Genomic DNA, 12,811 nt, shown 5'->3' with positions numbered 1-12,811 from the left:
AACAGGAAAACCAAAACCACCGAGGAAAAAGAATTTCATTTCCATAATTTTTGTGGCACTTAGTAATAACTAAGAACTCCATACACTGTATCTAAATGAATCCCTGAAGAAACCTGGGACAACTGCAAATACAGCAAAGTCATTTTATGGTTCCCTTCAGTTTTTGGAAACCTGCTGGCTTTTGGCAACCTTTACTGAGTCCCCTCTGGGCATTTGAGTCACTGTTGCCTTTAATTTCCTTTCCAGTAGGGAAGAATTTTCTTACTGACTCCATCATATTATTTAACCATGGAGTGTGGTTTAACCTGTGCTTTCAGGTACTGTTTTATATTGGACCAGTTTCTCTTTCATCTTCAGCAAGTTGAGATAACTTAAATTATACTGAAATCAAGTTGTTGCAATCAGTCTGAGCACAAGAGTTTCTGTACAGCTGCTGACCCATAACTGCCTGCTCATTGCTCACAAATGCAGCTCCTTGCATTTGGATTGGCTGGGGGAGAACATTTACATTTTATGTCTGCATGGCTGCTTCTCCAAAGCCACAGCCAGCCACAGATCCCCCACTCCAGGAGGCCAAGGGCCACTCAGAGGTACTGCAGTAGCTGGATTTGCATAATCACTGTGTGCTTACTTCTCAGTAGCCATTCAGGGATTTTCTGTACCCCCAGTTCTGTGCTGAAAAGTCACAAACCAGATGGCCACAGTGAAAATGGATGTTTAAATATTTAACTTGGTCTTCTAGCCCCCTCCCCCTACATCTCTGAGTCATTTCAGCAGGAAACAGTGATCTGTAGGAGAACATATTTCTAAGAAATGGAGAGGGAAAGAAGAGCCTTTCTTGAGGATATATTAAGAAGAGTATACTGTATAAGAAGAGTACAGCAGCATACTCTTAGCAGAAGAGGCAGTTCAAAGGTGGTGGATCTGGGTGAGAAGGTCCTGGGGACAATGCCTACCTGACACAGGAAGGGTTACAATAGTCAAAGAAATTCCCAGAGAAGCCAAGAACAGGTTGTATGCCCTAACTAGAGGATCTAAGTTTTCTCTGTTGGCAGTGACCTCTGACCAGTTTTATTCTGTGAATTCCAGTTTTTCCTCCCTGCTATTCAACTACACTGAGTGATCACAACCTCCTTAGAACCAGCATGAGCCTTGGCAGGTTGTAGATCTGTTATTTTTTAGGTACACTGGGCAGTGTAACCACTGGTGGATTGAATACATACATGTTTCTATTCCCTACTTGGCTTAATACTTAAGGAATCCAATCCATCAACACTCAAAAATGTTTAAGTGCAGCTGAAGAGAAATTATTTATGCTTCCAAATGAATATTCCAGAGAAATCAGAATCTCCATTGGGAGAGAAGTTCCTACTAAAACATGCACATACCTGCTAGTCCTTTGGACTTGTGGATCCCTCTGGATCTGGGAGACTAACAAACTGAGGATCATGGTGAGGCCATCAGACCGACTGATAGACAGACTAGCACCTCTGTAGGTTTAATACTCTGTGATATTTTCTAGGCAGATGCATGTCTATCTTGAGGAATCCATTTTCCTCTGTTAAACATACTGGATTGTGGGCAGTAGTCTCGTTGGACAGTAAATCCCATTCCTTGCTAACTCCCACCAGACAAGCATCTAGTGCTGGCTAAGTTAGCAGTAAATCATAAGCTCTGCCCCCAGGTCACTCTGTGTGGTCTGTGTTCTATTCTGTGCTATATTCTGGACAGTTATCAGAAAATCAGAGCATGCATAAATATATATGTGAGTGTAAAACTTAATGTGCTTTCCTAAGCAATGAAGCCTGACCTTGTCCTGTCGTGGGGTAGTGAAATGACAAATCATCTCATCAGCCAGGTTATCCAGTTATGACCACATTGAAAAATGAAAGCTTCTGCTTTGGTTAATGACTAAATGTGGGTGCCTCCAGCCTACTGGCAGAATAGATTGATAGCCTGGTGTCCCCATACCCATATAATAGTCCCATCTTCTTCCTGTACATCCCAAAACACTGGGAAATACCTGTGGCTTACTTTAACAGCAGCATGTAACCACATTCAGCATTCACTGAATGCATTGATACACCAGTATTCCTGAACCAAAGATTCAGAAAGGATTCCCCAGTCCCCCTCCCATCAGTAAAAAGCTTCTGCTGCTACTGTGTGGAGAGATCATCTTTGTCTGAGAGGTATTTTCAAACAAGCAGCTGAGAAAAGGAAGCAGAATAGGTGTGGAGCTTGTGTCTGTTTTTTATTTTAAAAATGTGCTTCCTGTTCTTACTTTATTTACTGGAAGCAGTGGGGCAATATTTGGTGAGTTTCACTCTGTGGTGCAGTCACTTACAGGGCTTTGCGGTGCAGGTTGGCCATGCGGGAACGCTCATGAGTAAGGCGCTGTCGGGTTCTCTGAGGACATTTGTGTGGACATGGCACGGTGCCACGCCAGGGACCCAGGGGCACGAGTGGCACCACGCAGGGACATCACATGGTAGCACATCTGTGCTACCTCGCTGCCTTCCCCGAGCTGGCAAGCGCCTGGCTCCGTGATGCGGCATTGCTGCTTCTCCTCCCAGCCCTTCCCTGCGCTCCCGGGCTCCGCACCGCGCCGCAGTGCCTGGAGCGGCCGCGCCGAGCAGGGAATGCATGGCACAGAGCCTGAGCTTCCCGGACGTCCAAGTGAGGCCATCCCAGACTGGCCATCCCAGAATCTCCATTGGGAGGTTCTCTTTGGACATAACCGATGGGTTTGCCTAAGCTGCCATTCACCTCGTACTTGGGTGTCTGCTCTCCCACATTCTGTGCCTTTCGGGTACCTCGGGTACCCCGAACCAGCAGCCTCTTTTGAATGCGGGGTATTCAGCCCCTCTCTGCTGCTTGGGTGCCCGGCTGTGTTCCCTGCGGGGGCCCGTGTGTGAGCGCCCCCGGGGCGGGGTGCCAGGCTCTCTCTCTGCCGCTCGGTTTCCCCGGGAAGAGCCCGCTCCCTGTGTCTGTGGGGAATGCTGCAGCGCCGGGCGGGGCGGGCTGCCGGCCGCCTCATTGGCTGGCCGTGACATCACCGGCGCGAGCCGCCATTGGCGCCGCGCGGCCCCTGCCCCGCCGCGCGCCCGCGGCCTGGCCCGGCTCCGCTCCCCCGTCTGCGGCTCGCGAGCTGACAAATAAAAATATGATTACAGAAAATGCCCCGTGGCAAGCCTTATTATGGCTTCAGAGATAACAGATAATGCCAATTACTGCGCGGGGCAGTGGTGACATTGAGAGGAAATCCCCTGCGGTAATGAGCAGGGAGGTGATTATTTCATTTTATTTTTTATTTTGGTTGCGTTTCATTCTGTGTTTCTATTTATTTTTTTTTTCCGTGAGCGCGCACAAGAGGGGTTAAGGCAGGTTCTTTATGAATATTGATAAATGACAATTACGAGGGCCCTTTCTGCTCGCCTTGCCCGGGGCTGTGCTTGTTTGAGCGGAGCCGGGGAGGGCTGTGAGGGATGCGGTGTCCGTGGTGTGTGCTGCGTGGGCACGGCCGTGTGTCTGTCACTCGCAGGGCTGGGACAGCAATTACAGCCTGCCCTGGCTCGGCCTCGTGTTCGTCCCTCCGTGCCGGGAGGGGAAGGCTCCCCACAAAACAGCGCTGCAAGATTTCACAGCGCTGCTGCCAAAGTGTCTGGTATATTCCTGCCGGCAGGAGCTGCAGAGCGCTGTCAGTAAGGGAAGCAAGGCTTTTAGGGAGAAATCTGGGGTGTCTCTGAGAAATGGAGAGAGCTGAAGGATGCCAGCTGCCATGTTCTGCCGTGTAGTGCCACCCTCTCAGAACTCCCACTCTCCCCTGCTTCATCCCTAAGGAGCGTGCTGGGATGTTCTGCAGGGAGGGTCTCTCAAATGCTGAAGACTGCAGCACATGGGCACTTTGAAATCCTGACTCAAGGCCTCCAGATATGAAACTGGTCTAGAAATGGGGGAATTTAGTAAGATTGCTTGCTGGCTTGTTGCTTTGTTTTGTTTTTCTGGTACTTCAGTGTTCAAGTTTTCTTCCAGGCCGTCAGAAGTAAGAAAGGTGCATTTTTACTCTGTTGAAAGCTCGCCATTCATTACCTGAATCCAGAAGTTTCAGTTCTGTGCTCAAGACTCACTGTAAAACGGTGAGGCATTTTCAGATATCCCTTGTATAGAGAACCAGAGAAAAGCCATCAAATGCAGCAGCTGCAATGCCAAAGGCAAACTTACCAGCTCAGCTAAAGTCAGGGAACATGTATTTTTGTAAGTTTTCTTCTTTATGTAAGAAACTGGAAACTCAAAAACGGCATAGTCTTACTGTAAGCATAACCAGGTAACATTTTCTGGGAAGTGCAGCAGTGGTGATCAGACCTGACAGGCTGTTCTGGCTTTGAAATACATGAATAGATGCTTTGAGGAGAGGTTGGCAGGGAGAAACAATATATTTTAGTGGATCAATGGAAATAATTGTTTAAAAGCAAGCAGCATTTGATGCATACAAACCTTTCCCCAGGCCTCCTAGTATGTTTATAGATGTTGTCCTTTTTCCTAGCTATAATTATATTTACTTGTTCTGCAGAATTCTGTGAAAACTTACTAAATTTGAGCATAGCAACCATGGCTATAAACCAAGAATCTTCTGTAGGTAGATGCAACTTACATGTTTGGATATTATTTGCAGAAAAAAGCAAGAGAAAATAAGATCAAAGGCTTTTTCTGCTCATGAAATTGAAAATAATGCTTCTCATACTATTAATTGTTACTCATAAGGTATTTGCAGCATATCAGGCACTTTAAGAGGCATACTGCAGAACAATTATTCTGTGGCCTGGCCCTTCTGGGAGTTTGAGGTCAGTAAGAAAAGCATTTGCAAAGTAGCCAACAATTTGATTAGTACAAATGACCTGCAACTACTCCAATTAAGAGGTTTCTTGGGTTAGAAATCTGTGACCTACAATGAATTGCCATAGAAACTGATGCGAACGTTTCAGCTCAAACATCACCTTAAAATAATGGCTCCGTTTGTCATCTCATGCCAGGTGACAGCTCCTTTGAATCCAAGATCTAGAGTCTGTCCCTACACCAGAATTCTTCTGGCAGCCCTGGGTGACAGGCCGAGCGTGTTTCTCCTTCAGTTGCTGCAGTACAGGTACAGGGATATTCTCAGAGCAGGAGGATGGACTGGAAAAGCACCGGAGCGAGCTAAAGGAACTGTCTGAACAGCATCTCTGGCTGTGACTAGCAAACAAGCCTGGCCAGTGTGGAAGTGGGAATCTGGAACACGTTCATGCCTATCTGTGCCTTTCATTTTCCATGTACCTTCTCCAAGGATGATGCTCATTTCCATAGAACAATTTTTTCAGAGCTCTCTCTGCATCCATCTTAGGCTGCAAGGAAATTGTAAAGCCTTTGTTGTAACTTGTGAAAGAGGGATACTGCAGAGAGTCTGACAGTGTGTGCTTCCCCTGCCACAGCTTGCTCCGTGGCTCTCTTTCACTCACATGCTCTCCCTTCAATAGCCCACAGGATGCTGGCTCCAGAGGCTGACTTCTTGTGCTGTTGTCTTGGCTGAGGAGCTCTGGGAGTCCATGGCCACTATGAGTCAGGGTTACACTGACTTGTTCTGCAGTCCTGCATTTCTCTTTCTCATTCCTTTTCAGCTTATGCAAGGCTCAATTGGAGGGTTTGCTGTGTTTGTCAGAAAAGAAGCTGCTTTCTTCTCTTCTGGTTTTCCAGCCATGTGATAAAGCCCCTACAGCTTTAGAGCCTTTAGAACAAGGAAAGGGTAATGAGTCCTCTGTTCACCTGCAGAGAGAGGAGTTGATACAGTCGTGTAAGACATGGAGAGCCAGAGAGATCAGCTGGAATAGAACCAGATTAAATGCATTTACTCTGCACTGTTCCATTAATGCCAAGTAATTACCAGATACACTGGGAATTTTGTTTTGTTTTGTTTTGTTTCATTTTGGCACAAGAGAATTCTTTTTCAAATGCGAGTGCATTTGACGGTCTGGTCTTCTGGGCTCTTAGGTAAATTATAACAAGCCTTCCCTATTCCCATATGTTTCTCTCCCTGCCCCCTGGCACTTGAAAAGCTGGCAATACAAAGATGGGAAATGCAAATGCAGGGAGGAAGTCTCTTTCCCAGTGGCAGCATTGCTGGTTCTGCTGCTCTGGTACAAGCTCCTGGCCTGACTGCTATCCCCAGGATGCTGCCTCAGCCAATTCAAAGTGGCCCAAAGATGGGTGTCAGAGAAATGCTCCAGCTAGAGGAAAATTTTCACTGGGACACGTAATTCTCTTGTGGGTGAATGTGCAAGTACTGCTGATCCCACTGGCACCCTGATCTCTGAAAGCAGTGCTGCCAAAATACAAAATTTATGCTCAGGGTGCCATGAAATTTCTAGGCTAACCATCCATACTGAGCACTAGAGACTGTCTTGAAAAAGGGATGGAGAAGGATCAGAGACGCAAAACTGCGCTATCAAAACTATTCTTTTATTTTGGGAGCCAGGCAGCCATAAATGTAACAATTCTCCTCTCTGCTCAGTGAAGTGATAATTTCTATTGTGAAGAGCTGATAAGTTTTCTTGTTTTTATTTTGATGAGTATCTGGAGGAAAAGAAAAGAAAACTATTAAGGTCTGTTGCTACTCCAGTTTTACTTTCACGCATACTATCCTAGTCCCACAGATCCCCAGATCCCAACTTAAGGTTTTCAAAATGCTCACTGGGAGCTAGGTCAGTGCCTCTGCCTAAAGACCTCCATCAGACTGATCATTCATGGAAAAACATTGTGCAGCACAGTGAGGTGAAGCTTACTCCATATTTGGAATGTGAATGGTGGTACCCCCTTTTTCCTCTCTTTCTTGCAGTGACTCTCAAAAAAATCCATAATATACATGCCAACTTATAGGAACCTCATTTCCCCACTTGATTGTCCCTAAAAACCCAGGCCTAAACTGTGTTGTGGATCCCAGCTGATGGGAAGACAGGATGACACAGGGAGAAGGAGAGAAGGAGACAAGAAGGGAGAAGGAGACTCCAGGATTGAATATTGTCTCGATTTTCAAAGGTGTCGTCCCTTCCCTTTCACTGCCTCTTAGTGGTCGGGAAGTGGGGCTTGTTCAAGATTCACACACATTGTGCTCCAGCTGGGGCCTGTGGCAGATCTGGCAAGGCTGGAAGCTCTCATCCATGGAAAGGGAACATTTTTGCATTTCCTTTAGCTGCACCACGTTCCTGAAATAAGATATTTTGTTCTGAGTGTACATCTAGGCTTGTGGACATCCTGTGCTTAGGTCATGCTCCATCTTGGTTGTTCCCGCTCTCTAAATGAGCCACACAATTTGAGGATAAGCAAAGGATTCAATTTTTAGGCACAAAAGTCACATGTCAGCAGTATGTCTGCTATAGACTGTATGGATGAATCATACCATATCATTCAGTGCACAAGCAGTGGAACAGGCACAGGCAGCAGCACCCTCAACTTCCATACGGTGTATGTGTTCAGCAGTCAGCCAGGAGCAGTTGCCAAGACTGAAAGACAACTATAGCTGCTGAAAAACTCTGCACAGCAGGACACACTCAGCTTGAGCTGTGGGGAGGTTTCTTGTTTTATAGCATCAAATAAGCAGCACTCATTTTACAGGGGCTGTTACCTGCCCCTCAGCATTGTCCTCAGACAGGGGAACTGCGGCACACCTCCCCAGCTGGATAAGGTCCTACCGTTAATGAAAGCAGTTGTAAGATGAGAACTGTCCCGAATGTCTGCTGGAGGAAGGATGAAATCACACACTACTGTCTCATTAGCATCCAGCTTTCCTCACTTGCCTTAGAACCATGGGCTCTTCACTCCATTTCACTGCTGGAGCTGGAGTTTGTTAAACTGGCAGGTGTTGATGATCTTGCCTTTGTCTGCTGCCGTCCTTGATGATGACATTCAGGGATTCTTTTCCTGGCCACTAACTGGTCATTCTCTGCCTTTGGAACCTTTCCTTGTCACTCATCTCCTGCATTTTTTGTCAACTAGTTATGACTATCTTGATGGTTATTATAGAGCTAATAAGTCTTCTGTCTCTTTTATCTCAAACCTTGAATTTCTATGAGAAGTACAGATTGGATAAAGCACCTTTTGCATTTCAGATGAAAATGTGCACAAATCTGAATCAAAATTATTATCCACAAGCTTGTTTTCTCATTGTTAACAAGGCCATTGTAATACGCAGGGTTCATCATATTTAGGCAAGATTGGAGACTAAATTTTAAAAAGTAGGAGAGAGCAAATCATAGGTCTCAGTGGGGTGAATGACCAGTAACTGCTTTGAATGTGTGCTGTTTTGTTGGGAGTCTCCTTTGGAAATAATTGTTACAGTCCCCAGGTATCCTATTACCATGTGCTCTGGTTTTACATAGAATTTACCTGCATTATTTACAAGTTGTCTCTAACCAATCATTCCTCTTCTCTTCAGATCAGAGGATCTAATTTCCAATACATTGACATGCTGCTCATGTTGCTCTGAGAGGGAAGAGACTGTCCACCTTTACATTTTTGTAAGGGTAGAATTACACTTGCATGCATGAGGAGTGTTAGAGCAATGTTTTAAAAAGTGAAGAGGAAATGGCACAAAGATAAGCCCGCCTTCCTTGATTGGTGTCACTTGACTATTCTGACACCTGGTTCTTTTGCTGAGTTCAGTTTCTGGTCAGAGGAACTGCTTTTAGTTGTAAGTTTTTGCACGTGGGTGTTGTTTGCCTGACAGTCAGTGCTATTGGATGTCCATTTCCCACAAGTTTGTATTCTGCCTATCCATGGAAGCTGACAGTCCTGCCTGTTTGGGTGCTGCTATTTAGACCTTATATTATCAGAGCAATTTTGCCTACTCATAAGCAAAACCAATAAAAGAGCTTTTTCTTTGGTCTGTCTGAAATGCTTCTCTCATCTCTGTGACTTTCCAAGAACTGCAAATAAAAAGGAAAAAAACCTGGCACATTCATCACAAATTTTCTGCAAGATTTTTGTCTTTGTATGTAAAATCAAGTGAATGTTATAGTTGTACAGAATCTCCTGAGTACTTAGATGCAGACATGGGTGCACAGTGGTTTTGGCTGTGAGCAGTGGAAATTAATAAATTTGTCAATATATGATTTGGAGCAGGAGTTGCCATCATAAAGGTTGTGGTTGCCTGGCTCTTGTCATGTTGACAGGTAATAAGAGAATCAAGCTCTGATGGAAAGGAAGGAATCCTCTCTCCTTCTACTGCTGACACTCTCAGTTAAAAGCACTGCTGAGTTGAAGGGATTTTTCCATCAGAGCTAATTACCCAAAATTATTTCAAAGTCTTATGCCTGTGTAAACAACTCCTAATAGGAGATTTTTGCAGTAGCATTTACGTCAAGAAGGTTTTTACTCTTTATGTCATTTGTTTGTTTCTTCTTGTTGACAGAATAAATTGATGGTGTTGCCTCCTACCTTAAGGACCTGACATATGATAGAGTATACCAGCCCCAAATCCAGGCTGAAATTCTCCTCCTTCTATTTCCCTCAGTTTCTCCCTCATGTTGTGTTGGTTTCACTGGAAGTTGAACATGTTCCTTTCCTGTCAGGACACTGCAGGCCTTCCATTCATCAAGAGAGAGCATCTAGGGTGGTCTAGAATACTGCAAGGATTGGATCTTGGATATGTGTGTTCCCCTGCCTGGGACAGGAAAACAAATTAAATTAATTAAAGTAAAACAGGTTGGATACTATTCTGGATAAAAAGCAAATCATGGAGTGGGAAAGCTGTTATGGATAATTTAATTTAAATTTTGACCCTTTCTTTACAGCCACAGGGACTTAAAACCAGAAAACCTACTGCTGGATGAAAAGAACAACATCCGGATAGCAGACTTCGGGATGGCATCGCTGCAGGTTGGGGACAGCTTGTTAGAAACCAGTTGTGGGTGAGTGTCTCAAAGCATATTACAAGACTGAGGGACACATTCCAGACATAGAACTTGTCTACAGAAAGGGTTTCACTAAAGATCTGCAGTCCTACACACTGCACTGGTGTTTCCCAGCAAGACAGTAAATTTATATGGTGCATGTAGTGTGGAAGAAAGCTGAAAGCAGTGGGATTTAGTGCTTTACAGTGCAAAGCAGGTCACTGCAGGTGTCACATACAGATATAAAAATCAAGGCTTTCAGGTTTGGCTTCATCTGCATATGCTGGTGTGTTTGCATTTACTGGCCATATAATTTTTGGAAACTGAAAGCAGCAGTTGACTGTTTTAAGAAGAGGCTTTGAAAAAATATTAAGGGGTAGAAAAATGTTATTAAATGGAATTTGCATGTCCTCCGTAAGCTGTCTGCTTGCATGCAGCTGTTCACATTCATGCTCAACACTGCTTCTGTCAGCTCCCATGCAGGAGTGACAGGGAGGAAGCAGGGTCCTTTACAATGACAGGCAGGGCATGAATGCAGGTACAAAGAAGCCTGCCTGGAGGAATATTGCAGGGGCAGTCTAAAGATATTTCCATGCAAATTCAGTTGCCTTCAGGCACCCCTGACCATGCTCCCGATTCTGAGTGCCACGGTGACTGTGCAGAGGCTGTGGCACTGCGCTGTAGCAAGGGCAGCAGCTGCATTGAGCTGCTGCAGCCTGGCACCACTACATCAGCTTTTAGCTGTGTTAATTTGTTTTAAGAGCAAGCACAGAAACCAGATAGCACCAGCAGATTTCCACTTCCTCCCATGCAGACTGACTTCTCTTGGCCATTTGTAGTGTGATTCTGATTACTTCAGCCCAGGCCCATCCTCAGCTGGTTACAGTTCATGTTTTTTTTGGTGTCTTCTCTGGACCAAGGCAGTTCAAGGTAGTCTCAGAGCCATTGTGGTTCCCTCCAAAGCCCAGCCACTGCCTCTCAGTCCTAGCTTTTGCTTTCCAAGTCATGAATAATGGACAGCAAAAGTATTTGAAGTTCATGATGTGATAGAATACTGGTTGGTGAGTAAACCAAGACCCACCGGTTCTCTCCTGTGCACATCAAGATCTGAGTTCTTAGCAGAAGCAGATGAAAAGCAAGGAGCTGTGATGCCAAGGTCAACTACAAGGCCCTGCACTTGGGTAGGGAGACACTCAGTATCATCAGTGCAGGCTGAGGGATTAAAGGAGCAGTGCTGCTGAGAGGGGTTGGGGGTGCTGGTGGATGAAAGGCTGCATGTGACCCAGCAATGGGCACTTGCAGCCCAGAAAGCCAGACCTGTCCTGGGCTGCATCCAAAGCAGCATGGCCAGCAGGGAGAGGGAGGGGTGCTTCTGCTCTGCTGAGACCTGCACTGCATCCAGATTTGGGGATCCGTAGCATAAGAAGGATATGAACCTGTCCAAGTGGGCCCAGAGGAGGCCATGAAGGTGGTTGGAGGGCTGTAACATCTTCCCCGTGAGGACAGACTGATAGAGTTGGGGTTATTCACTCTGGAGAGAAAAGGCTCCAGAAGACCTTATTGCAAATTTTCAGTACCGAAAGAGGGACTATAAAAAAAAAATGAGGAAAGGCTCCAGAAGACCTTATTGCAAATTTTCAGTACCGAAAGAGGGACTATAAAAAAAATGAGGACAGACTTTATGGCAGGACCTGTAGTGATGGGAAAAGGGATAATTGTTTTAAGGTAAAAAAAGGGTCAATGTGGATTAGATACAAGGAAAAAGTTTTTTACATTAATGGTGGTAAAACACTGAACAGATTTCCCAGAGAGATGATAGATTCCCCATCCCTGGAAACATTCAAGGTCTGGTTGGATCAGGCTCTGAGAAACTTGATCTAGTTGAATATATCCCTGCTCATTGCAGGGGCATTGGATTAGTTAAGTTTTAAAGATCGCTTCCAATCCAAACCATTCTGTGATTCTGCTTCCATCTGTTGCTTGCAGCTTCTTTCAGACTTCCCCTCTAGATCAGGAAATGCAGTCCTCCCTGCAGTTGCCACAAAGCCTCTATACCCTCTAAAGAAAATTGTTCCCCTTCCTCCCATGAGAAAAAAAAAAAAAAAACAAAACAGGAAGTATAAAAACCAACCCAGCCTCTCTGTAGGATTCCTGTTCTTGTTAGCACCGAGCTCTGTTATCCGTATCTGGAGTCTCAAAGGGAGGCTTCCTTCCCATAAGCTGTGCTGGAATTCAAACCTGCATGCTTCAAGCAGATCCAGCCCCCACATTGTGGCCTTAAAATGCACTAATAAGGAAATCAATGGAACGGAAGAGATGTGCCTGTAATAAACAGAACACAGCAGCAATGCTATGATCTCCTGCCTTGCAGATGCATTTTAAGTGTGTTGCCAATCACTAGACCTCCATGTGAGCTATTACACCACTTCATTAATTCTCCTGGCATGCAGCCCAGCATGGCTGCTACTGGTGTGGTGTGATCTCTTTGGTTTGGGGGGTGAAGGAAGGAAGGAATGTATAACAATATGCTACACTGTTCACAGAGAAAGGTAATCCAGTTATGACTCCCTTTCCCTTGGAGCACATGCAGTAACCAGCCTTAGAGCTTTTCAAGGCAACAGTTTTACCTACCCATGCAGTTGGTACTTTCAGCCAGCATGAAAAGGAACAAAACAGAGTGAATCATGGCTGAGATACTGAGCTTTAATGAGATGCTCCTTCATGCACCCATAAGTTAATTTCGAGAATGGCTTTTCCGTCCTGTGAACACTGATAATGAGATGAAATGGTAACATTTCCATTGACAGTCATGCAGGGAGTCTCCAGGTATTTCTGTCAGTCAGAGTGGGAGGCTCAGATGGGGTTGAGCTGTGTGATACAGCTAACTTTGTCAG

The 12,811-nt window shown here is 45.3% G+C and overlaps 2 protein-coding genes across 7 annotated transcripts in view; both read left to right on the top strand.

The window, feature by feature from the left end:
- TNNI2 (troponin I2, fast skeletal type) overlaps positions 1-12,811 on the top strand; it is a 422,570-nt gene that overhangs the window by 67,090 nt on the left and 342,669 nt on the right. The window lies entirely within an intron of this gene.
- Positions 1-12,811, top strand: part of BRSK2 (BR serine/threonine kinase 2) — a 304,253-nt gene that overhangs the window by 212,087 nt on the left and 79,355 nt on the right. For all 6 annotated transcript variants that reach the window (XM_059474202.1, XM_059474201.1, XM_059474200.1 and 3 more), the window contains exon 5: positions 9,819-9,935. In XM_059474202.1, the coding sequence (XP_059330185.1) occupies positions 9,819-9,935 (117 nt within the window). The remainder of the gene's footprint in view (positions 1-9,818; positions 9,936-12,811) is intronic.

The sequence above is a fragment of the Ammospiza nelsoni genome, chromosome 6, assembly GCF_027579445.1.
Source record: "Ammospiza nelsoni isolate bAmmNel1 chromosome 6, bAmmNel1.pri, whole genome shotgun sequence".
NCBI lineage: Eukaryota > Metazoa > Chordata > Aves > Passeriformes > Passerellidae > Ammospiza > Ammospiza nelsoni.
This window is presented reverse-complemented; position numbering and strand designations above follow the sequence as displayed.